This window comes from Phyllostomus discolor, chromosome 2, assembly GCF_004126475.2.
Source record: "Phyllostomus discolor isolate MPI-MPIP mPhyDis1 chromosome 2, mPhyDis1.pri.v3, whole genome shotgun sequence".
NCBI lineage: Eukaryota > Metazoa > Chordata > Mammalia > Chiroptera > Phyllostomidae > Phyllostomus > Phyllostomus discolor.
This window is the reverse complement of record NC_040904.2, coordinates 160,094,952-160,115,445: the sequence shown is the minus strand read 5'-3', so window position 1 is coordinate 160,115,445 and position 20,494 is coordinate 160,094,952. Positions and strand designations below refer to the sequence as shown.

Below are 20,494 nucleotides of genomic sequence, written 5' to 3'. Positions count from 1 at the left end.
ACTTTCCTCTTTAGAGATGCTCTCTCAGCACATCCCAACCCCTTAAGTCAGACTCACAAAGATGAGACAGTCATCTGGGAGACACAAGATTTAAAGGAATGTTCTCAGAACATACCATACCATCAAAGGGCACCATTGGAAACACATTTTCTCTTCTTGCCCCAGTCAGGGGAAGAGGCTGGTGAAGTCCGTGAGCATCAACTGGACTAGCTGCCCAGGGTAGAGAGCATGGGCTGCTGGGTCGGATGTCTCCTGCTCAGGCCGAAACAGGGTTGGTCCAAACACAATCCCCAGATTGTGAGGGGTCATGCGGTTCTTATCTGAGTGTGCTATCACCCTGCGGGCAAAGGCCAAGAGAAGGGGTGATAAGGCATCAGCCTCACCACTTCGAATAAATCTAACCTTTCAAAGATTTGAACAGGGAAGGATTCACCCCTCTATGTGGGGGCCAAAGGAGACCAAGGAGACAGGGCCTCAAGGGGATGGAGATAGGACCAGTGGACAAAACTTCAGGATACAACTTGAAGAAACAGGCTAGGATACGACTACCTCTTCCCAGCTTCAGAGACTTCCCCCAGAGCTCTCTCTGCTCACAATTTGGAAGGCTTTAATTCAAACAGCTATCCTCTCTCAGAAGTCACTGCCCAGGTCCAGTTCAGCCAAATAAGCCCTAACCAGTGTTCCAATGGGAAACAAAGAGGCGGAGGGAAGGAGGAGGTTAGATTTCCCTTATTTCTCACACAGCATTGCTGTGCTTGAATTGGTCCCCATTTCCCTATTTGATGCTAACCAGCAGCTTTAGAGCCTCATAATATGACCCCTTGCATAGAGGTTGTTGGTTTCTTCAATCTGCTCCAAATTGAGGTGTTTCCCTACTTTAGCCCCATTCAAACAGACAGCTTGCTGCATGCTCCACCCCACCCTCTTCCTGAATGAACAAAGATGTTCCGTTTTCCCAACCTGCATAAATGCTCCAGGAGGTACCGCAGAGTGTCATGGTTGGGCTTTGGCAGTGAGACTATTAATTCTCGTATTTGAGAGAGACGCTGTTCTGATTCCAGGAGCGCTGGAGAGAAAGAGTAAGGGGAAGGGCATAGGGGTGAGCTCAGGGAAGGCGCCAGTGCAGGGCGGGTAACAGTTCTCTTTCCCAGGCCCATGGAAGACATCATTTATCCAACACAGCTTTCTTTTTCACTGAGCCCAATTGCAGCCTTAGAATTCTTTTCACCTCAGCCCTCTAAACGTTCACACACACACACACACACACACACACACCAACAATGACGACGACAACAACAACAACAAAAACAACAACTAGAGTTGGCACATGTGTTGAAAGTTATTTACCATCTCTGTCTTCAGGATGAGACAGAAGAGTACAAGGGGACCTCTGCTCCATTCTTTACCACTCATGCCTCCCCCCAATATCAAGGGCATTTCTCAAAGCTCCCATCCCTTACCAAGGGCAGCACGAAAATCAGGCAGCAGCGGTGAGGGTACTAGAGGCTGGGGTAGCTCCCTGAGAAAAAGCTTCAGGGCTCCAGTGACCACATGAATGTCATCCCACTCAGCACTGTCCAAATCCAACCGACCTTCTGGAAGGAGAAGTAGGTGTAGAGGGGTTCAGGGTTCATGAAGGGCCACAGGGACATAGAGACTGAGAGATCAGGAGTTTGATAGAAGAATGCGGCTAAGGCAGACCACAAGAATGCCCAGGGGGCCCGCAAGGGGCAAGACAGCAGAGGTAGGGATGGGGACAACCCTTCCAGGAGGAGGACATGGGGAAACCCACAGGGAGCAAGGAGGATATGGGGGACTTTTAAGGATCTAAGGGGATCCTTACTCCGTGTAAATACCTTGTCCTGGTTGTTCTGGGAACATGTACCTCCCATCGGAGGTGACCGCCCGCTCTGTAACAAGTATAGGAAGAGATTAAGAGATAAGGCCTGCAGTTCCAGCCAGAAGACCCCCCTGCTCTGCCAGCTCCCTCGTTCAGAACCACCTGGTTCTGAGACATGAAGTTCTCAGTACCACCGCTTGCCCACCGGCCTCCTCACCTCTGTCCACCAGGAAGCGAAGTTTCTGGACCACTGCCAAGTTCCCGCTTACCCGGTAAATGCCATCCACATCCAGACCTAGGAGATGAGGCAAGGAGAAGATAAGAATTGCTGCTCGAGCATGTGTGGAGAGGTCTGGTGAGGGATCCGAGGGTAAAGAGAGAAAAAAGTTAAAATGACAACTAGGGGGAACTCTGGGCCTTGGCCCTTTGAAAGGGCAGACTCTGGGGTCCCCGGGAAAATGACCTCTCTTATCCACAGCAGCAACGCAGAGCCGCACAAAGCTGGGCACGGTGTCTCCTTCCCGCTGACACAGTGATTCCAACTGGCAGCCGAACACCTGGTCTGGGGAGATACAGAGTGAGGTGGGAAGCCAGTGCCAGTGTCGCCCAGGGAAGCTCTTCTTGGCACAGGCCCTCACCTCAAAGTTGGGCTCGCCCTGCAGGCTGTCCGTCCTGGGTCTGGACAAGGGGACACCCACCTCCCAACAATCAGCGGTGGTGGGAAAAGCAGTGGTCTCAGAAGACCATTGATTTAGTTTTGGGAAATTCTACTGTGAGCTTCACTGAAGTTTTCTCATCCATGAAATGGGCTGGTGCCCAGATCAAGAACGTAAAAACACTACGGGAGGCGCAAAGGAAAAAGGTGCCAGCTGGCCCAGCCCACTTCACCTCGGAGCAGACCCCGCTCCTGCAGGCTTTGTAAGGGTGGTCTTTTAGCGATAAGCCGCTTGAGTTTGTTCCGCACGCGGTTCTGCTCAGTTCCCTCTGGGCAGCGACCTGCGGGAGGCAGGTGGGATCGTAGCTTGAGCGCGGCGGCCCGGAGGAGGAACCTGGAGAGCCGCCCCCAGGCCCCGCCCCCCAGGCGGGCCCGCCTCTAACTGGAGCTCCTGAGGACGCCGAAACGCCGCAGTGGCTTGAACCCCGACTCTTCTTCTTCGTCCTCCCCAGCGCTCAGCTCCTCCAGCTCCGCCGGGCCCGAGCCTGATAGACGCAGCTCCACCGGGTTCTCCCGATCCTAGAAAAGGACGGGTGAGGTGGGCCGAGAAGAGAGAAATCTGCACCCGCGGCTTGAAGCGAGGAAACCCTAACCGGCTGCTGAGGTCCCACGTCCTAGCCCCACCCTAGGGTTTCTGCTTGGAGACCACCCTGCCCTCCGCAGCCCTGAATACTTCCCCACTCCCAGGGCCCCGCCCCGGCCCGAGCCAGCCGCTCGCTCTGTCCCGCCCCTTCCGACCCGCCTCACCAGGCGCTCGAGGACCGCCCGCAGTGCGCGGTGCCAGGCCCGCAGCTCGGTCTCGAGGTCTGACTGCAGCAGGAACTCGTGGCCTGGCACCGTTCGGATCTGGGGAGCCGGTGGGGAAAAGGCTTGGGTCAGCGGGACGAGCATGAAAAGCAGGGAGGCCGAGATGGATCTTGCGGGGAATTGAGGGCGCACCCTCATGTGGGAGGGGGCTTTGGGGGTGCTGGAGAGGGCACTCACGTGCAGGACGTTGCGGCGGCTGGACAGGTGGCGGCCGTGCGCCAGGGCCGCCCCGCGTAGGTCCACACTGCTCTCGGGCCGCGTGCCCGCTGGTCCCTGGCAATCCGGGGAGGAAACCGAGGCAACCGTGCGGTTTCCCTCATTGTCTCCGGGTGGACCGGGAAGACGTGCGAGGCAGTGCTCCTTCCCAATGCTATACCTTCCTCTACACCTCCTGCCCACCTCCGCCCCACAGGTGGCCGGAGTCCCCCCAGCACCCGCCCTCCCCTCCCTCACACTCACCCAGGCTGAGGAGGGTGCGGCGGGGGGTGGCTCTCGGTAGAACACTAGGCTGTTACCCGCTAACACCACCCAAGATGGGGCCCAGTTCTTCCTGCAGGGGCGGAGGGGCAGCAGAAGCGGTGCAGAGGTCATTTAGAAGCACTAGGAGAGGCCCTCTCCCAACGCTCTGCTCCACCCAACGCACGGGCCGACCACCCAGACCCCAGAGGTCTTCCCAGTCCTCCTCACCTGAGCTTGCGTCCCCCCTGAGCGATCTTAGTCACGTTGAGCTGGCCCGACTTTTCCACCTCCTGGGAAGCGGGGGGGGGGGGGGGGGGGGGGGGGGGGGGGGGGGGGCTATGGATAAGTCACCCACTGGCCCTCACAAGGCTCCCCACCTCGGCTTTCCCCTAGGGCGGGGTCCTTTCGAGTTGCCAGGGAAGCTGGGGAAGCGAGGATGCCCAGAGAACACTCAGAAAGAGGAAGATCTTTCTGGAGGAGCAGGAATCAGGGCATGGGGCAAGGAGATTCTTGGCATTCGCACGCAAGTGGGAGGCTTACATGGGGGTCGTCCAGGACCTGCGGCAGAGGCCGAAGGGGCTGCCAGGCCGAAGGCTTGTCGGAGGGGTCGAGCTGGGAGGTGCGTCGCCGGAGGCAGGGTGAACCCTGGGGCAGGGGGGTGGAGAAACAGGTGGAGGAAACACTGACTTGGAAGTCCCTAGCTGCTGGGGAAGAGGGGTGCGGATGTGGGTGACAGGGGTGTAGTAAAGAATGTCTTGCATAAGAGAAAGTCGTGAAAAGATGGCTTTTCACGACTACATGTAATCTGGAGCAGGAAGGGATCTCACCTGGGGGGCGGGCAGTTCTGGAGACCCTGTGTCAGAGTCTGAGCCCTTTGCCTGAGGCTGCAGGACACCATTGTCCCCGTTCAAGGTCTGTGTCCCCTCCATGGAGGCAGCGTCCTGGGGGGGAGGGGAGGTAACGCTACATCCAGATGCCACCTCAGCCAGTTCTCAACACCCTTCTCACAACTTTCTGATTTTTCTGATCTTCTGAAAGCCCCAGAAAGAGAACGCACTCCTTCGGGATACAGTAGGGAGAAGGAGGAGATTGGGGCACAAAGATAAGCAGGAGAGAAGGTCTCACCGTCTCCCCGGTTCGAGTGCAGCGGCGGCGTGGGGGCTTCCAGGACTTGCAGCCAGTCAGTGAATTTATGTAGAAGCAGCGTCCGGAGTTAGGGTCCAGGTACTGTTCCCAGGTGCCCAGCCTCTGCAGCGGGGGGCATACAGGGTTTGGGGGTGGGGTGCAGGAGCAGCGGCGAAGGTCCACCAAGTTACAGTACACAGGGGGCTCTGACATGAGGGGCCGGGGTCCTGCCTGCCAGGAAAGGGGGGAAGAAAGGTAGTTATTCTGCCTGAGCCCTCCACAGACTCCTCTCCACCTAACCACCTCCTTCCCTCCCCCACCATTTTCTCACCACCGGATCCTGCCTGGGGTGACCCAGGTACTGAGGGAGAAAGCGGTCCCCAGCTGATTTTTTTTTAACTCCCTCCCTCACAGTCTTCTTTGCTCTTCTCCTCACTTCCTGTTGCCAACTTCCCTCCTCCCCCACACCACCCCCACCCCAGGGCTGCAGGAAAGGGGAACAGGCTGTGTGTGTGTGTGTGTGTGTGTGTGTGTGTGTGTGTGAGGGGGGGGCGTGGTTGAGGGGTGCTTCCCACCCTCACATCCTCCAGAGTAAAAGAAGACAGAGAGGAGGGGGGTATGGGAAAGGAGGGGCCATTTTTCAACCACCAGTAACTAAGAGAGGGGAGGGGCTGAGTCTTCAGGAAGAGCAAGGGGGTTCCATCTCTAGAGGGGACTTACTGGTGACTTGAGCTGGCAAGACCCAACACAGGACAGACCCTGCCTTGGGCCAGCAGTCAGAAGGAAGAGAGAGAAAGCATAGCCGAGGTTGGCTTCATTGCAATCCATCTGTCATCTGCCAGGTTCCATGTATCCTTAAGGATCTTTGCTATTTGCTGTCCCTCAGCTAGAATTCTTTCTCATCCCCTCGTTTGCTTCTCGGCTGTTTCTGACTTCTCCTTATTCAGATTCAACTAAATGTGATCTCCTCAGAGATGCCTTCCTAGACCACGTCGGTCACTCTCCACCATATTTACCTTCTTGGTAGCTCTAATCAGTACCAACATATATTTACGCATTATCACTCCATGGGAACCCCTTGAAAGCAGACAGTGTGTCTGTCCTATTTGCCACTGTGCCTAGAACAGGGCCCAGCAGTAAATATCTGTTGACGGCAGGTGCTCAGGAGGAGAGCTGTGACTCACCATATTGGCACTGGTCTCTGTCAGCAAGTCCTCCTGGGAGAGAGATCTTCCATTTGGCCCATCCTGGAAGGGCATCAGGAGAGTGGGCCCCAGATTGGTAGCACTAACACTTCTACACATTTTGGGGGGAAGAGAAGGAGGCTGCTGTGATGTAGTCTGGGCTCTGCTTGGGGTTGCCTGAGATAAATGCAGCTCTTCTGGTGAGTCAGGAAACAACTTTGGACCTGGAAACAGAAATGAGGAGAGCAGGGGGCTGGTGGTCAGAGGTGTAATCTTGGCTGGGTGCTGCATCCTGGGGGTTCACAGGGAAGACAAGAGCAGGGGTGAGATGTTGAAAAATAAAACAAGACCTCACAGACTTGAGACTGGGAAGAGAGGCAATGGGGACACCATGATGGGGATGAGGAGTAGGCTGATCACAGGTAAATAAGAGGACAGGATCAGGAGGGAGAAGGAGACTTCCAATAATTCACAGAAGCCAGGGAGGTAAGGAAGCGATGGGGAGGACTTACCACGAGTCCAGAGGGACTGCCTGGTGGTGACGGTGGTTGGGCTCGGGGAAAGTACAGATTCTTCCGTCATGTAGGCAGCTGGTACAAAGATGGGACGAGAGTTGGATGGTTCTCCCAGGCGCCTTGCCAACCACCAGTCTGCATTGGTCTTGCGAAGCAGTCGGAACCTGTCCCCTTCAGCCATAGATACCTGCCTACCATCTGCCGCAGTGTAAGTGAAGTCATAGAGGGCACAGAGCTGGGATCCCCGAGAAGTGTTTCGGGGCCCCAGCCCTAGGCTCCCCCAGGTACTTGGCCACCACTGGCCCAGCTGCATTGTGTTCAATACTGTCACCCGTGGTAAAAAGGGGTGTTGGCTATCCAGAAAGGGACAGAACTGGCTACTTCTAGGTAGAGCAACATGGTTCTAACAGCAGTGTCAGAGGGAGGTAAGGACAGGAAGAGGGTAAAGCAGAGGACCTGAGTGGGGGTCAGTGACAAGTTATGGGGGCTGAGAACTCCTGAGCGATGTGACTGGTGAGGAAGTATGTAAGGTGACAGAGGATGTGGTCAGCAGGGCTGCGAGGCCAGCAAGGCAGGAAATCAGACTCGACATAGTTCAGTGATTTTCCTCCAAGTTCTTTCTGGGGCCCATGAGAAGATCCAAGGATAGGAGGAGTTGGTCCAGTTTGGTGGTGGGACTCTTGAGCTGTACACAAGAAGAGGAAAAAGAATCAGGTCTGAGGCAGAACACAGGCAAAGAGAAACCAGCTAATGACAAAGACAAAAATGTTCATGACCCTTTTTAAATTGACACAGGCACCAATGTTTCCATTACCTAAAGACCTAAAGTTGTGTGCCTCCTGTGTAGAGTCAGAGAGACACAGAAACAGAGAAACAGAGAGCCAGAGAAGTAGCAAGACCAAACTGGAGAGAAGAGAGTGGATGGGAGAAACACAGAGTGGTTCAGAATTAGAGGCAGAGGTGAAAAATTCCACCATCCTCCCAATCTAGGACATGTTTCAGGGAGCTGAGAAGCCTTGATACAATCCTCTGTATTTAAGCTCTTGGTGAGGGCTCTAGTTTAGTATGTAGATTCATTCATTCATGCTGTTAACAAGGAGGCTGAGCACCTCCTACGTGAAAGAAACAGTGTTAGACATTGGAGATAAGGGAGGGGAAGGAGATAGACACACGCCTTGCCCTCTTGGAGCTTAAGGACAGGTCTTAACTAACCACATAATAAATGTATTAATTACAATAGAATCAGGGGCTATGGACAACTAGCACAGGATGCTATGACAGCATATTGGGGTGGATGGGTGACTGATGTCAGCTTTTCCCGAGAAGATGGGAGCTGACCTCCCCCATCCATTGTCAGAGGTTTAAAACCCACACTTGTGCTTCCTCCTTACCTGACCACTCCTCTTTTCCCACTTTCTGTTTCTCCGCAGCACCATGTGAGGCTTTCTGTGAGGCTTTCTGTCTGGCTTTGGAGAGGAGGGGTACCTCCCCCTTGGTGACGTCAGACTGCCAGCTCTCCTCCCCGGACGTGTGATCTGAGGGCTGGGTTGCCAGCACCAGGATTCTGCCCCAGTGACATTCCTCCTCAGTTCGCCCGGCTTGCAAAATGTGGAGAATCGTACCTCTCAACTCTTCATTCCCACTTCCAAAATAGTGACCAACTTTACCAACTCATTCATTCATCTAATATTTGTTGAGCACTCAAATCCCATTCTTCTCTGCCTTTTCTGAAGTTCTCTCCTGCACTTTATCCTCTACTTCTTTACAGAATCCTTCTCATTAGCTTTTGAATCTTTCCCATCAGGTTTTAAAGGTCTTCCCCATTTTTAGACAAACATCCCTTGGCTGTGCTCTTCAGTTAACATTGTATCTCCTCTCCCTTTTTAAAATCAAACTTCTTAAAGAGTTGCCTACACACAGAGGTCTTCATTTCCTCTCTCCTGACTCTCACCTTTCTAAGGTCACTCTTCACTTGGGTCATCCCTGAGTTTGCATGGACACTTTGCATTCATAATGCTGCTGGATATCTCAGAAGCTGCCAAAACAATGGATCTTTTTTCGCCTGTAAAAACTGTGAGTGTCCCTCTTACCTTTCTAGCACTTTCTTCTCTGTTGCATAAGGAAAGACTTTCCTTTGCTTGTTCCTTAAACCCCACTGGTCTGTCTGAGATCCTGTGCCCTTTGCACTCTGTAGATCCTAGGTAGTCTTAACCTCTCTAGCTCAAATGACCTTCATATGCTGCTGAGTACTATATTTTCATTCTAGATCTTTATCTAAAGCTCCAGTCTTTTCACTGTCCACTAAAAAAACTCCATTTGGGTATTTCACAGGCACCACAAACACATTATGTTCTAAACTGATCTTGTCAGCTTTTCCCCAAACCCATTTCTCTTCTAGTACCCCTACTCGGTTAAATTTAAATTCAGTATATATTTATAGAATGCTTATTAGCTTTTGTGCCAGGCAGGAACTGTGGGCTGGGTATTGTCAATTAAGATGATAAATATAATCCCTGCCCTCTCATAACAATTGAAATACAGTGTGCTATTCACTACCATAGGGGAAGTACTATCATCTGTTGGTGCACACAGAGGGTGTACCCAACTGTCCGTGCCAGAAACCTGACAGCCAACCTTAATTTTTCTTGTTTCCTCACCATTCACATTTAATCGATTATTAAACCTTTCCAATCTACCTACTTCCTTTAACCCCTATAACTACCACCCTCCTTAGCATCCTCCTTACAAGGATGATATAACCTCATAACTAGTCTCCTAGAATACAATCATTCTTCCTTCCAGCCCATTCCTGCCACAGCAGACACAGTGACCTTTCTAAAACACAAAAATGCCTTGCCACTCTCCTGACTTGACCTTTCAAAGGCTTCTCATTGTCCTCTGAGTAAAGCCCAAATTTTACAATTGATTTACAGACACTTTCTTCCTTTATCCTAGCCTTTTCACACTCCCCACTCCAAACTCCAGCCACACACTAAATCCTTATACTTCTGAAGTGCACCGAAGTCTCTGGTCCTTTGCATATGTTCTTTCCTGTGCCTGAAACACTTCCTCTCTACACCTCCACCAAACTTCACCTGGCCAACTCTGACTCACCATTCATATCTCAGTTGAAAGGTCACTTGCAAAAAAAGGGCTCTTTTAATGCCTGAGAGTTGGGTAGGGGCCCTAACCAGTAGTTTACACAGCAAGCTTTACATCCTCCATCATAACTTTTGGCACACTTTAAATATTATTTGATTATTGACACTTCCTGGGAAGTGTCCCAGGAAGTCTGTGAGCTCTGCCAAGGCAGAAGCCTATATCTGTTTTTTAATAATTCTGTCTTTAATGTCTTGTATAGTTCATGATACAGAGTAACCTTTCTGTGTCTCGCGTCCTCATCTGTAAAACGAGAATGAGAAAACCTATCTCATGGCTTGTTGGTTTGTTTGTATTTTGTTAAATAATAATAATTTTACTATAGCTCATACTATTATGGGTCAAAAATTGAGGTAGGGCTCAACTGGGTGATTTCTTCTGTCCAGTGTGGTATGCAGCAGGCAGATGAGTTGATCCGGAAAGCTTCCCTCACATGTCTGAGAACCTTGACGGGGATGACCGGAGTGCTGGGATCAGCCGCAGCCGTTAGCGGGAATGTCAGCAGGAGACCTCTCAGCCTAGGGCTCCCATAGTGTTCTGAGAAGCATGGGGAGAAGCTGCCGCAATTCTTATGACCTAGCTTCAAAAGGCCCAGAACCCCAATAGAATTTTTGAGAATTAAATTAATATATGTGAAGTGCTTAGAACGGTGCCTCGCTCTTAAGTACTATTACTACTCTTAAAGGGATACAAAGATTCCTTTCTTAATTATCCATATGTGCTTCCTTGTCTAATATATACTTATTGTCAAACTGTCTTCTCACTACCCCTCAATCTGACTTTCCCCTACGCATGCGCCCTCCCCTTCGATGAGGTTGTCTAGCTGTGAGCTCCAGACTTATATTAAATCAATATTTAATAGTTCCATTCTTTTTTTTAAATTAATAGGATATCTATGCTGATTTCCACTGCGTCACTAAAGTCAGTTTATCGTAACCGTCGACTCTAATTCTTATGAACTTGGAGCGTCTGCCCTTGTGGCTAGCCACAGTCAAGTGTTCGCAACCGGAGGCTGTAAACCCAGGTTTCCGTCACCGCCCTCCTGCGGCGTTAGACGACCTACGTGCGCAGGCCTCTACCCTTCAAGTCTCCCCACGCCGGCCCAGCTAAAACGGGCTGCTCTTAGCGCTGCCGTGGCGGTCTCTTCCTCTCTATGATACTCTTTTCCTGCTTCCTAGTGTTGCATGATGGGAGAAATAGCCTGTTTCCCCGAGCGGTGCACAGTGTACGGCCTGCTTCAGAACTTCATTTCCCAGCGTGCTTCTGGCTGATCCCTCGGCCCACAGGCGGGAGGCCGGTTCCGGTTGCATCAGCGTGGGATCCACGGCGAGATGAGACTGTTCGTGAGCGAGGGCGCCCCGGGGACACTGCCCGTGCTGGCCGCGGCGGGGAGGGCCCAGGGCAGAGCGGAGCTGCTCATCAGCACTGTGGGCCCGGAAGGTAGTCGGGCTGGTGCCGGCGGGCGGCGGGGGAGAGGGGCGGGACCCAAGACACCGGACTCCCAGTCCGCAGTTTTCTGCGCGCAACGCTAACCCCTGCCACTCACTGCCGTCCACCTCTTGCCCCATTATCCGTGGTCACTCCATCCCCTCTTCCTTCCCAATCACTTCATTCATCAATCACATCCCTAATTACCCTCAGCCCCCTTCCCTTGTCTGTGGTTTCCCCGCCATCCTAGGACCTTACTCACCCCAGTGAACTTCTTTCCCCTTTCCAGCTTTTTCCCACACCTACCAGACACCCCCGCTTCCGACACACACTCACAAGAGTCACTCGCATTACAACCCCCAGTCACTCGCATTACAACCCCCAGTCATTCGCAGTACAACCCCCAGACACCTTTTTCTTTCCTGGGAAACCCCACTCTCTCCTAACACACACACACACACACACACACACACACACACTCACACTCGTTTTGGCTCGTTCTCATTCCTAGTCAACTGTTTGGATGTCTTAAGCGGTTCTCTTGCTGTTTTTTTTTCTGTTAATTTTGTTCTTCCATAGCTACCAGGTCATTCTCAAATATGCTAGTTACTGTTAACTGTTCCAGTTCGTGGCTGCAGCACCATCCCAATACCACCACCTCCTCTCTGCAATCCCCATCTGTTCTTTCCAGCTGGTAGCCTCCACAGAGCACTTGCTGGTCTCCCCAGCTCCTTCTGGACCCACCTCCTTCGGGGTCCTGTCCTGGAACCCCTGGGTTGAGACTGCTCATCTTCTTCCTTTTTCCCCTGATCATTGTAGAGTTGTCCTAAGTTGACAAAGTATTTCTTCCCTTTTTCCTGTTTTTCACCCATTTTTCTCTCCTGCATCAGAGCATGTGGTCCCATTTCTGACCCGGCCTAAGGTCCCTGTCTTGCAACTGGATAGTGGCAACTACCTCTTCTCCACTAGTGCAATCTGCAGGTCAGTATTGATGCTCAATGCAGGGAGGTGGCTGAATCAAATGAGGGCTTACTGTCCTCTGTGTGGCCTTATACACAACCATAGTTTCACTGTGGGGTGAGGATGGGCTAGACAAATGGGCTCCTAATTCCACCTTCTCTTGCTGTCTCTCTGGCAGATACTTCTTTCTGTTATCTGGCTGGGAGCAAGATGACCTCACCAACCAGTGGCTGGAATGGGAAGCAACTGAACTGCAGGTGAGGCTGAGGCATGGGAGATGACGGGCAGGCCCTTGCTCTGCATGGCCATCCTGACCTCTGTCCCTCGCATTTTAGCCAGCTTTGTCTGCTGCCCTGTACTATTTAGTGGTCCAAGGCAAGAAGGGGGAAGATGTTCTTGGCCCAGTCCGGAGAGCCCTGACTCACATTGACCATAGCCTGAGTCGTCGGAGCTGTCCTTTCCTGGCCGGGGTAAGTTGGGCCTTGAGGTGGGAATTGGGGAAGGCTGTATGGTGTAAGAATTAAGAAGGAGGACAATATTCAGAGTGTTCAAACCTCAATACTGCCACCTTGTAGAAGTGTAACCTTGAAAAAAATCATTAAACTTTCTAATTGTCTATTTTTTTATCTTTGAAATGGGTAATATTGGTACCCACCTCATTGGGCTGTTGAGGGGACTAAGTGAGATAATTTTAACTGCTTAACATAGCACTTGACAATAGTAAGTGCTTAGGAAATGTTACATATTTTGTTACTGTTGGGCAGAAACTGAGTGTCTTGCCTGTATACTTTTTTCTTTCCCCCCAACAAAGGAGACAGAATCTCTAGCTGACATTGTTTTGTGGGGAGCACTGTATCCATTACTCCAAGACCCAGCCTACCTCCCCGGTGAGCACTGTGCATATTACTTTACTCCTAGCCCCAACCCTAGGAGCTTGGTGTAGGGCTTATACAATGGGCAATATATTGGTACCCACTTGAGGTATAACTTGACACTGCAGCCATAACAGAAAGATGGTAAAGGGAACTGGGGACGGCAACTGGAGAAACTTCAAAAAGATGGGGAGGAGGTTCATCTATGCCTGCCCATTCCTGGTCTTGTTGATTCCCTCTTTTCTCCCATGTCCACAGAGGAGCTGGGTGCCCTGCATAGCTGGTTTCAAACACTGAGTTCTCAGGAGCCATGCCAGCGAGCTGCAGAGACTGTGTTGAAGCAGCAGGGTATCCTGGCCCTCCGGCCCTACCTCCAAAAGCAGCCCCAGCCCAGCCTACTTGAAGGGAGGGCTGTCAGCAATGAGCCTGAGGTTTGGAACCTACTAGAGTGGTCCCCACAGAGCCTTAGTGCCTGAGGCGGGGGGTTTGGGGGGTGGCTTGGAGAGGGACTTTGAGCATGGCCACTACGCTTTCCAGTTGTTGGAGAGTTTCTTTCCTCTCTGGGCCCTCCTCAGCTGGTGAGGGATTCTATCCATTCTTCATAGGAGGAGGAGCTGGTCACCCTGTCTGAGGAGGAGATCGCCATGGCCGTAACTACTTGGGAGAAGGGCCTGGGAAGCTTGCCTCCCCTTCGGCCAAAGCAGAATCCAGTGTGAGTAGGCACAGATGAGTGGGGCTTGGTTTCTTAAGTGGAAGTTGCTGATAAAATCAGTGCCTGCCTGCCAGGTCCCCTATGCTGCTGGCCTTTTTAATTTCCCATCTCCTTTTTATTCCCTCTCTCTCTTTTTTAAGTTTTATTCTCTCTGGCTTATAATTTTGGACACTGTCCATCAGTCCCATCTGCACCCATGTTTTAGTTACTAACCTGGTGATAGTACCCAAATCTGTTGTTCTAGTTCAGATCTCTACTCTGAACTCCAGACATATTTGTCAGACTGTTTCTGGAATCCTCCACTTCCACAGGCATTGCAAGCACAGCATGTCCAAAAGCAAACCGATTATCTTCCCTGTCAGCTTCATTCCTTTATTCACTTATTTGAGCAAATAATCCCCCATCTTCTACCTAAAAATTGAAGCCAGAAATCTTGGTGTCATCTCTACTCTTTTCTCATGCCTTCCTTCTGTATTATTTATCCCATTATTAAGTCATGGATTCTAACTCCTAAGTAGTCCTCGAATCTATCCCTTCTCCTCTTCTTCCTCACAGCTACTTCCTTATATCAGGCCTTACCATCTCTTACCTTTCTTCCTGCTGCCACATACTTCACACTGCCACCAGAACGACTACTTAAAGCTGCATGTATTAGCTCACCCTCCTTTTAACAATTCTATAGATGGTTCCTTTGTTTAGTTCACAAGGCCTTTCATGATATGGCCTCTGCCTGAGGCTTGATATTTATCACTCTCCTGCTACACTAAGACAATACACACACACACACACACACATTTTTCCATCAAAATGAAATATTTGTAGTTCTGAGATTGTGGTCATTTGATGAAGATGTGAGTGTCCACTCCTTGCGAGGCCCTACGTGTTTGATTTACAGAAGGGAACAAAACAGACAAGACCTCTGCTCTCATGGATTTTTTTTTTTTTTTTTTAGAGAGAGAGGGTAAGGAAGGGAGAAAGAGAGGGAAAGAAACATCAATCAGTTGCCTCTCACACACCCCCAACTGGGGACTTGGCTTGCAACCCAGACATGTGCCCTGACCAGGAATTGAACCTATGGCCTTTCAGATTGCAAGTGAGTGCTGAACCCACTGATCTACACCAGCCAGGGCTCTCATGGATCTTTGAATTTAGAAATGTAGGTAGGTATTTTAAAAACTCACAAATGTGTAATTACAAGTTTTAGTAAATCCTATGAAGGAAAAGTTCAGGATTCCATGAGTATAAATAACACAGGAGATTAACCTATAGGCCTCTCTGAAAATTGATGTTTCCACTAAGACTTGCAAGGTAAGGAGGAGTTAGCCAGGCAGAGGTAAGGCCTGAGGAGCAAGACAGTTTGGCTCTTTTTTTTTTCTGTTCTTTAAAAAAAAAATGTATTGATGGGAAAGAGAGAGAGAAAGGGAAAGAAAGAAAATGGGGACGGGGAGAAAGAAACATTGATTTATATATGCATTCATTGGTTTATTCTTGTATGTGCCCTGACGGGATCAAACCTACAACCTTGGCATATCAGGATGATGGTCTCACCAACTGAGCTACACAGCCAGGGCAGAATTTGGTTCTTTTTAAGGAATTGCTATAAAAGGACAGTGGCTAGAGGCTAGACAGTCAAGGTACAGATGAGCCAGGATGAGTTTTGAGAGGAAGGCAGGCTGACATACCACATTCTCTCCGTGGTGGCTTTGCACATGCTGTTCCCTCTCCCTACAATGTCTGTATCTTACCTAACTGGTAAGATATTCCTTGAGTGACTAATTTTATAATTTCCTCCTTTTTTTTAAAGATTTTATTTACTTATTTTTAGAAAGGTGGATGAGAGAAAAAGGGAGAGAAACATCAATGTGTGGTTACCTCCCGTGTGTCCCCCACTAGGCACCTGGACAGCAACCCAGGCATGTGCCCTGACTGGGAATTGAACTGACAGCCCTTTAGTTTGCAGGCTGGCACTCAATCCACTGAACTGCACCAGCCACGGCTCATTTTCTTCTTCACAGAGCTTGAGTGCTTTATTTTCTTAGAGCTCCCATTGTCAAAATATGTTGTAATTATCTCTTTTCATGTCTGTGTCCTCTAACCTATCAGTTTATTGAAGGTAGAGGCTATATCTCTTCACTTTTATGTAGTCCAGTTTCTGACACAGGGCCAAGAGTTCAGTAGATACTGATAAAATTTGAATACATTAATGATGAAAGTCCATCGTTTGTTCATTTGCTCGTATTGAGTATTTCCACAGTATTTCTACTGTGGATTCATTTTTTTACTAAGCACTTTGGAGGTACTAATGCATAGGAGACAGACTTTTTCAGGTGTTTATATAGGCTAACATGAGTTTATGCATATGTAGAAGAGGAGACAGTTGGCATTAAAGATCTTGTAGCCGAACCAAACTGTCTTCTGTGCTTTCCCTTCTGACCAAAAGACATCCCCAGTGCACTGATCAGGCACATTCCTACCATTCTTGAGGCCCAACTCAAGTAGTTCTGCGTCTGTGAAGTCTTCTCTTAATCTTAGGCTGGAGTTGGTGCTTGCTTTCCTTTGAACTCCTTTGTCACTTTGTACCTCTCGTTGCACTGATTCTAGGCAGCAGTTATAGGATAGACCGTAACTCCCTAGAGGGCAGAACCCCAGACATACCTTTCTATCAGCCACAGTAGCAAGTATACCCATCATCAGGGAGAACTTATAGGGCACACAGTCAAAGGAACACTTAGTATGCTGCCAAGTGCTCAGGGGTTTGGGACACAAGGATGACAGACTGGAAGGCCAGTGAAGGAAGGCTTTCCGGAAGGAGTTGATTTCGAAACTGGATTTCAGTGTCCAGTGACTATAGGTTGTGAATGGTTGGAAAGATAAAAGAGGGCCCTGATGAGGTGTTAGGGCTGAGACAGGGTAGATACATGATGTGTGCAGCTAAACTATTGAGGATGATGAACCCTAAGAAGAATAGTGGTTTGAGTGGCTTCAGGCAGCAAGGTGAGTGACATGACTAGGAATGATCCTGGAAAAGTGGGGAAGAGAGGGTGGTTATAAAGGTGGGAGCTGGTGCTGCTGGTTTGAGTCAGGCCATGAGAAATGACTGATGTGGATTAGAGAGAGGAATCCGGTGGCGAATTGTAAGGATTTCAGGTAATGACTAGAGATAGTATTAACATAGCATCTGGGAAGAAGGGCAGAGTTCAGTCAGCCCTGGGAAAGTTCTTGGGTGGCACAGAGCCTTGGAAGAGTTTTGTCAATACCCAGAAAGTTGGAGCCTGAGAATGAACTAATGGAAAAGAAATAGTCACAAGGATAAAGTGGCCCAGATGTCTGTGTTGGAATGTGGCTCTTTAGGGGACAGTACATGAGGCTGCTCACTGTGGGCAGGTCCTGTATTCCTACTGTAGGGGATCATGGGGCTTTTAGGGAAGATTATGGTCTAGTGGGTCCATTTGAGGAAAGACTTCAAATATACATGAGCCAAGACAGTAGCCTAGATCTGTATCTGGGTATCCAGTGCACTTTGGGTTCCTCTTGACCCTCACATGTCCCCCATGGACTGTTCTCTTCCTTACCAGGTTGCCTGTGGCTGGAGAAAGGAATGTGCTCATCACCAGCGCCCTTCCTTATGTCAACAACGTCCCCCACCTTGGAAACATCATTGGTTGCGTGCTCAGTGCTGACGTCTTTGCCAGGTGGAGCCAAGTGCTATGGGGGAGACCCGAGGGAGCAGCAGGCCCCAAGGAATAGGATGCCTCAAGGGTGCAGGCTAGAGGGGTCCTGGGGGCATGGGGAGGGACTGAGATGCCCCCCCCCAGACACACCACCCCCATATTCTCTTCCAGGTATTCCCGCCTCCGCCAGTGGAACACCCTCTATGTGTGTGGGACAGATGAATATGGTACAGCAACGGAGACCAAGGCTATGGAGGAAGGCCTCACCCCCCAGGAGATCTGCGACAAGTACCATGTCATCCATGCTGACATTTACCGCTGGTTTAACATCTCCTTTGATATTTTTGGTCGTACCACCACTCCACAGCAGACTGAGTAGGTTTTCCCTAATCGAGCAGACATGGAGGGTGAAGGCTGGGGCTAGGGCTGGGGCTGGGGACCATGAGAATATCCTGCAGACAGAGGAACCAAGATGGCTGTCTAGGCATTCCCCCCCCACCCTTAAACTTAAGATATGAAATTGCCCTGGAATGTATTCCCTGCAGTATTAAGGGGATTTGATTTGTATAGGAGCCTGACTAGGGGCTAAAGGAGCTGCTGAGGGAGGGAAAAGTCAGGATGCAGGCTTATGGGAAGTATGCTGTCCCTCTACCACCTCCCTTCTCTTCCCTGGCTGCCGCAGAGTCTGAGGACATTCCTTCCCACTCCTGTGTGTGTTTATATCAAATATGCTCTTTTTTCTTTTGCCTGATATTCATCCTGATAACACCTCTACATAGTGGACAGGCTTTCAGCTAATAGTGCCGTGTGGTTTAATAGTGGACTGATGTAATTTTAATTTTTTAGGACATGGTAAAATTATAGAACAGCACAGTTCTATACTTTTGGAGATTTTTGTTAATGAATACAGAACATATAGTTTGTATTTGAAAAAGAAATTCTAAAGTGTCGAGGGAAGAGATTGTGTGAGGAGTTGGAGAATATGTGTGAGGGGTCCGGGGTCATACTCCCTAAAGATGACTAGATGGCCTTTGCCTTGCAGGGCGTTCTGCCTGATTTCTTTGGCTTGTGGACTAAATGAGTTTGGGTCCTAGGTGGAGTAGCAGTGAGGAGGGGTGTACCACTTCCTCTGACTTCTCTGACTTGTCCCTCCCCTGCCCTTGTTCACCTCACCAGAATCACCCAGGACATTTTCCAACGGTTGTGGAACCGAGGTTTTGTGCTGCAAGACACTGTGGAGCAACTGCGGTGTGAGCGCTGTGCCCGCTTCCTGGCTGACCGCTTTGTGGAGGGCGTGTGTCCCTTCTGTGGCTATGAGGAGGCCCGGGGTGACCAGTGTGACAAATGTGGCAAACTCATTAATGCCATTGAGCTCAAGGTGAACAGAGGGTCTTATGGGAGCCCAGAAGGATCTCTATTTTTTTTTAAGATTTTTAAAATTTATTTTTTAGGGTTCGATTTTATTTATTTTTAGAGGGGAAGAGAGGAAGAAAGAGAGAGAGAGAGAAATATTGATGTGAGAGAGAAACATCGGTCAGTTGCCTCTCGTAGGTGCCCCGAACCCATTCCTGCAAACCTGCAAACCTGGCACGTGCCCTGACTAGGAATCAGCAGTAGGAATCAAACGGGTTACTTTTTGCTTTGTGGGACAACGCCCAACCAACTGAGCCACACCCATCAGGGTGACAGTCTCTATTCTTAAGGGACTCCCAATCTTTTTCCATGCAGGAATGTTGGTTTAGTATTCCAGACCTTTCACCAGTGGTTCTTCCTACTCCACCCATCTCAGCAACTCATCATTCAGCTCATTGGATAACTATCAAATGAACATTTACCATGGGTGTAGCACTGTGCTAGGAAATTGAGTTTACACTTCCCTACTTTTGCTCCTGCTTCAGACCACCTGATCTACATTTGTTTAGTTCATTCTCTCTTCCATAAAATACTGTCTCCTCTTCTACTCCATGTTTACTTATTTGTTACTTTACTCATTCAACAAATTTTTTGAGTCCTTATGATAGGGTAGTCACAGTGCTGAGGTGCTGAGGATGTAGCCGTGAACAAGACAGACTTATTTAGTGCAGGGAGGAGCCTAAAGACAAAAATGGAATTACAGAATAAATTGCCAGGAATATGTGTTAGAGAGTGACTTGTGGCAGAAAATTTAAGGTAGGGGATTAGGGAAAGCATCTCAAAGAAGGTAACATTTGGACTGAGTTTAACTGAAAAATGAGAAGCAGCAACCAAGGCAGTGAGTGAGGTTAAGAATATTCCAAGCAGAAGGATAAGGCTCCAATGCAAAGGCTCAAAGCATCAAGGAGCTCAGAGGCAGAATTGAAAAGGCCAGTGTAGGTATAGCATAGTGAGTGAGAAGGAGAGTGGATTGCGACCAGGTTGGATTACCAAGACCTAGTAAGTCACTGTAGGAGTTGAATGGCAAGCTGCTTGGTGGGAAACGGATGGGAGGGAAGCATGAAAGTGGGGAGACCAGTTTGGAGGCTAGAGTGGTAGCTCCGAAATGGGGTGATGTTGGCTTGGACTAGGTTATAGCAGTAGAAATGGGGAAAAAAATGAAGGACTTGAGATATGTTGTGGAGGCAGACTCCAGCATTGGATACATGGAATTCAGGGTGAGGAGAAGTCAAGAAAATGACAACTTGTAAGTTTGTGGCTTGAGCAGCTTGGGTAGATGATAGCACTGTCTGTGAACATGAGTGCGATTGGATGAAGAATGGGCTTTCTGGTAGAATGTGTTTGAGTCTGTTAAATTTGAGATGCCTCTTAGACACCCAAGGAGAGGTTAGGTAGGCAGTTGGATATAGGCATGTGGAGTTGGGGAGAAGAGGTCCTGAGAGAGTTACAGTTTTTCACCTTCAAAAATCCTGATCAAAATTCACTTGGAAGCTTTCATTGATTAGCCCCACGTAACTGCTCATGATCACCTTTCTGGGATTTTATACTCAATTTGTACCATGAAAATAAGTATTTCCTGACATTTTGCTTTGTAGAGGTCTGCACTTTTTTGCCATGCAGAGAGCTGTATGTCT

General features: G+C 49.6%; 2 protein-coding genes across 5 annotated transcripts in view; one reads left to right on the top strand and one right to left on the bottom strand.

Annotated features, from left to right (window-relative positions):
* Positions 1 to 73: 73 nt before the first annotated feature.
* On the bottom strand, positions 74 to 10,952 carry ARHGAP9 (Rho GTPase activating protein 9). 3 transcript variants are annotated; one of them, XM_028533355.2, is made up of 18 exons: positions 8,037 to 10,952; positions 6,643 to 7,330; positions 6,131 to 6,354; positions 4,947 to 5,177; positions 4,649 to 4,762; positions 4,362 to 4,466; positions 4,050 to 4,111; positions 3,822 to 3,912; positions 3,540 to 3,635; positions 3,303 to 3,401; positions 2,939 to 3,074; positions 2,729 to 2,836; positions 2,304 to 2,402; positions 2,058 to 2,135; positions 1,857 to 1,910; positions 1,461 to 1,595; positions 961 to 1,066; positions 74 to 337 (listed from the first exon to the last, which is right to left on the bottom strand). In XM_028533355.2, the coding sequence occupies exons 2-18, from the start codon at positions 6,956 to 6,958 to the stop codon at positions 166 to 168; spliced, it is 2,226 nt and encodes a 741-aa protein (XP_028389156.1). In that variant the 5' UTR covers positions 6,959 to 7,330; positions 8,037 to 10,952; the 3' UTR covers positions 74 to 165. The 3 variants fall into 3 exon arrangements, 2 of the variants coding, with proteins under 2 accessions (XP_028389156.1, XP_035874651.1); XR_004901553.1 differs by lacking the exon at positions 74 to 337 and having other exon boundaries at positions 1,844 to 1,910; positions 8,037 to 8,304; XM_036018758.1 differs by lacking the exons at positions 6,131 to 6,354; positions 6,643 to 7,330; positions 8,037 to 10,952 and adding an exon at positions 5,278 to 5,405.
* A 106-nt stretch (positions 10,953 to 11,058) lies between these two features.
* The window catches only part of MARS1 (methionyl-tRNA synthetase 1), a 19,623-nt gene continuing 10,187 nt past the window's right edge, over positions 11,059 to 20,494 (top strand). Inside the window, exons 1-10 of one of the 2 annotated variants that reach the window (XM_028531654.2) lie at positions 11,059 to 11,244; positions 12,123 to 12,213; positions 12,371 to 12,449; positions 12,528 to 12,662; positions 13,004 to 13,079; positions 13,323 to 13,495; positions 13,670 to 13,776; positions 17,352 to 17,468; positions 17,619 to 17,822; positions 18,624 to 18,825. In XM_028531654.2, coding sequence (XP_028387455.1) covers positions 11,136 to 11,244; positions 12,123 to 12,213; positions 12,371 to 12,449; positions 12,528 to 12,662; positions 13,004 to 13,079; positions 13,323 to 13,495; positions 13,670 to 13,776; positions 17,352 to 17,468; positions 17,619 to 17,822; positions 18,624 to 18,825 — 1,293 coding nt within the window. In that variant the 5' untranslated portion in view covers positions 11,059 to 11,135. The remainder of the gene's footprint in view (positions 11,245 to 12,122; positions 12,214 to 12,370; positions 12,450 to 12,527; positions 12,663 to 13,003; positions 13,080 to 13,322; positions 13,496 to 13,669; positions 13,777 to 17,351; positions 17,469 to 17,618; positions 17,823 to 18,623; positions 18,826 to 20,494) is intronic. The other variant, XM_028531655.2, reaches the window with a different exon arrangement.

Excerpts from the sequence above, each read along its gene's own strand:
- ARHGAP9 (XM_028533355.2), bottom strand. The coding sequence starts at position 6,958 with ATGCAGCTGGGCCAGTGGTGGCCAAGTACCTGGGGGAGCCTAGGGCTG. Across the intron at positions 6,355-6,642 it reads GCAGTCCCTCTGGACTCGTG|GTCCAAAGTTGTTTCCTGAC; the intron begins GTAAGTCCTCCC and ends TTCTGTTTCCAG. Across the intron at positions 2,403-2,728 it reads GGAGCGGGGTCTGCTCCGAG|ACCAGGTGTTCGGCTGCCAG; the intron begins GTGAAGTGGGCT and ends GTATCTCCCCAG.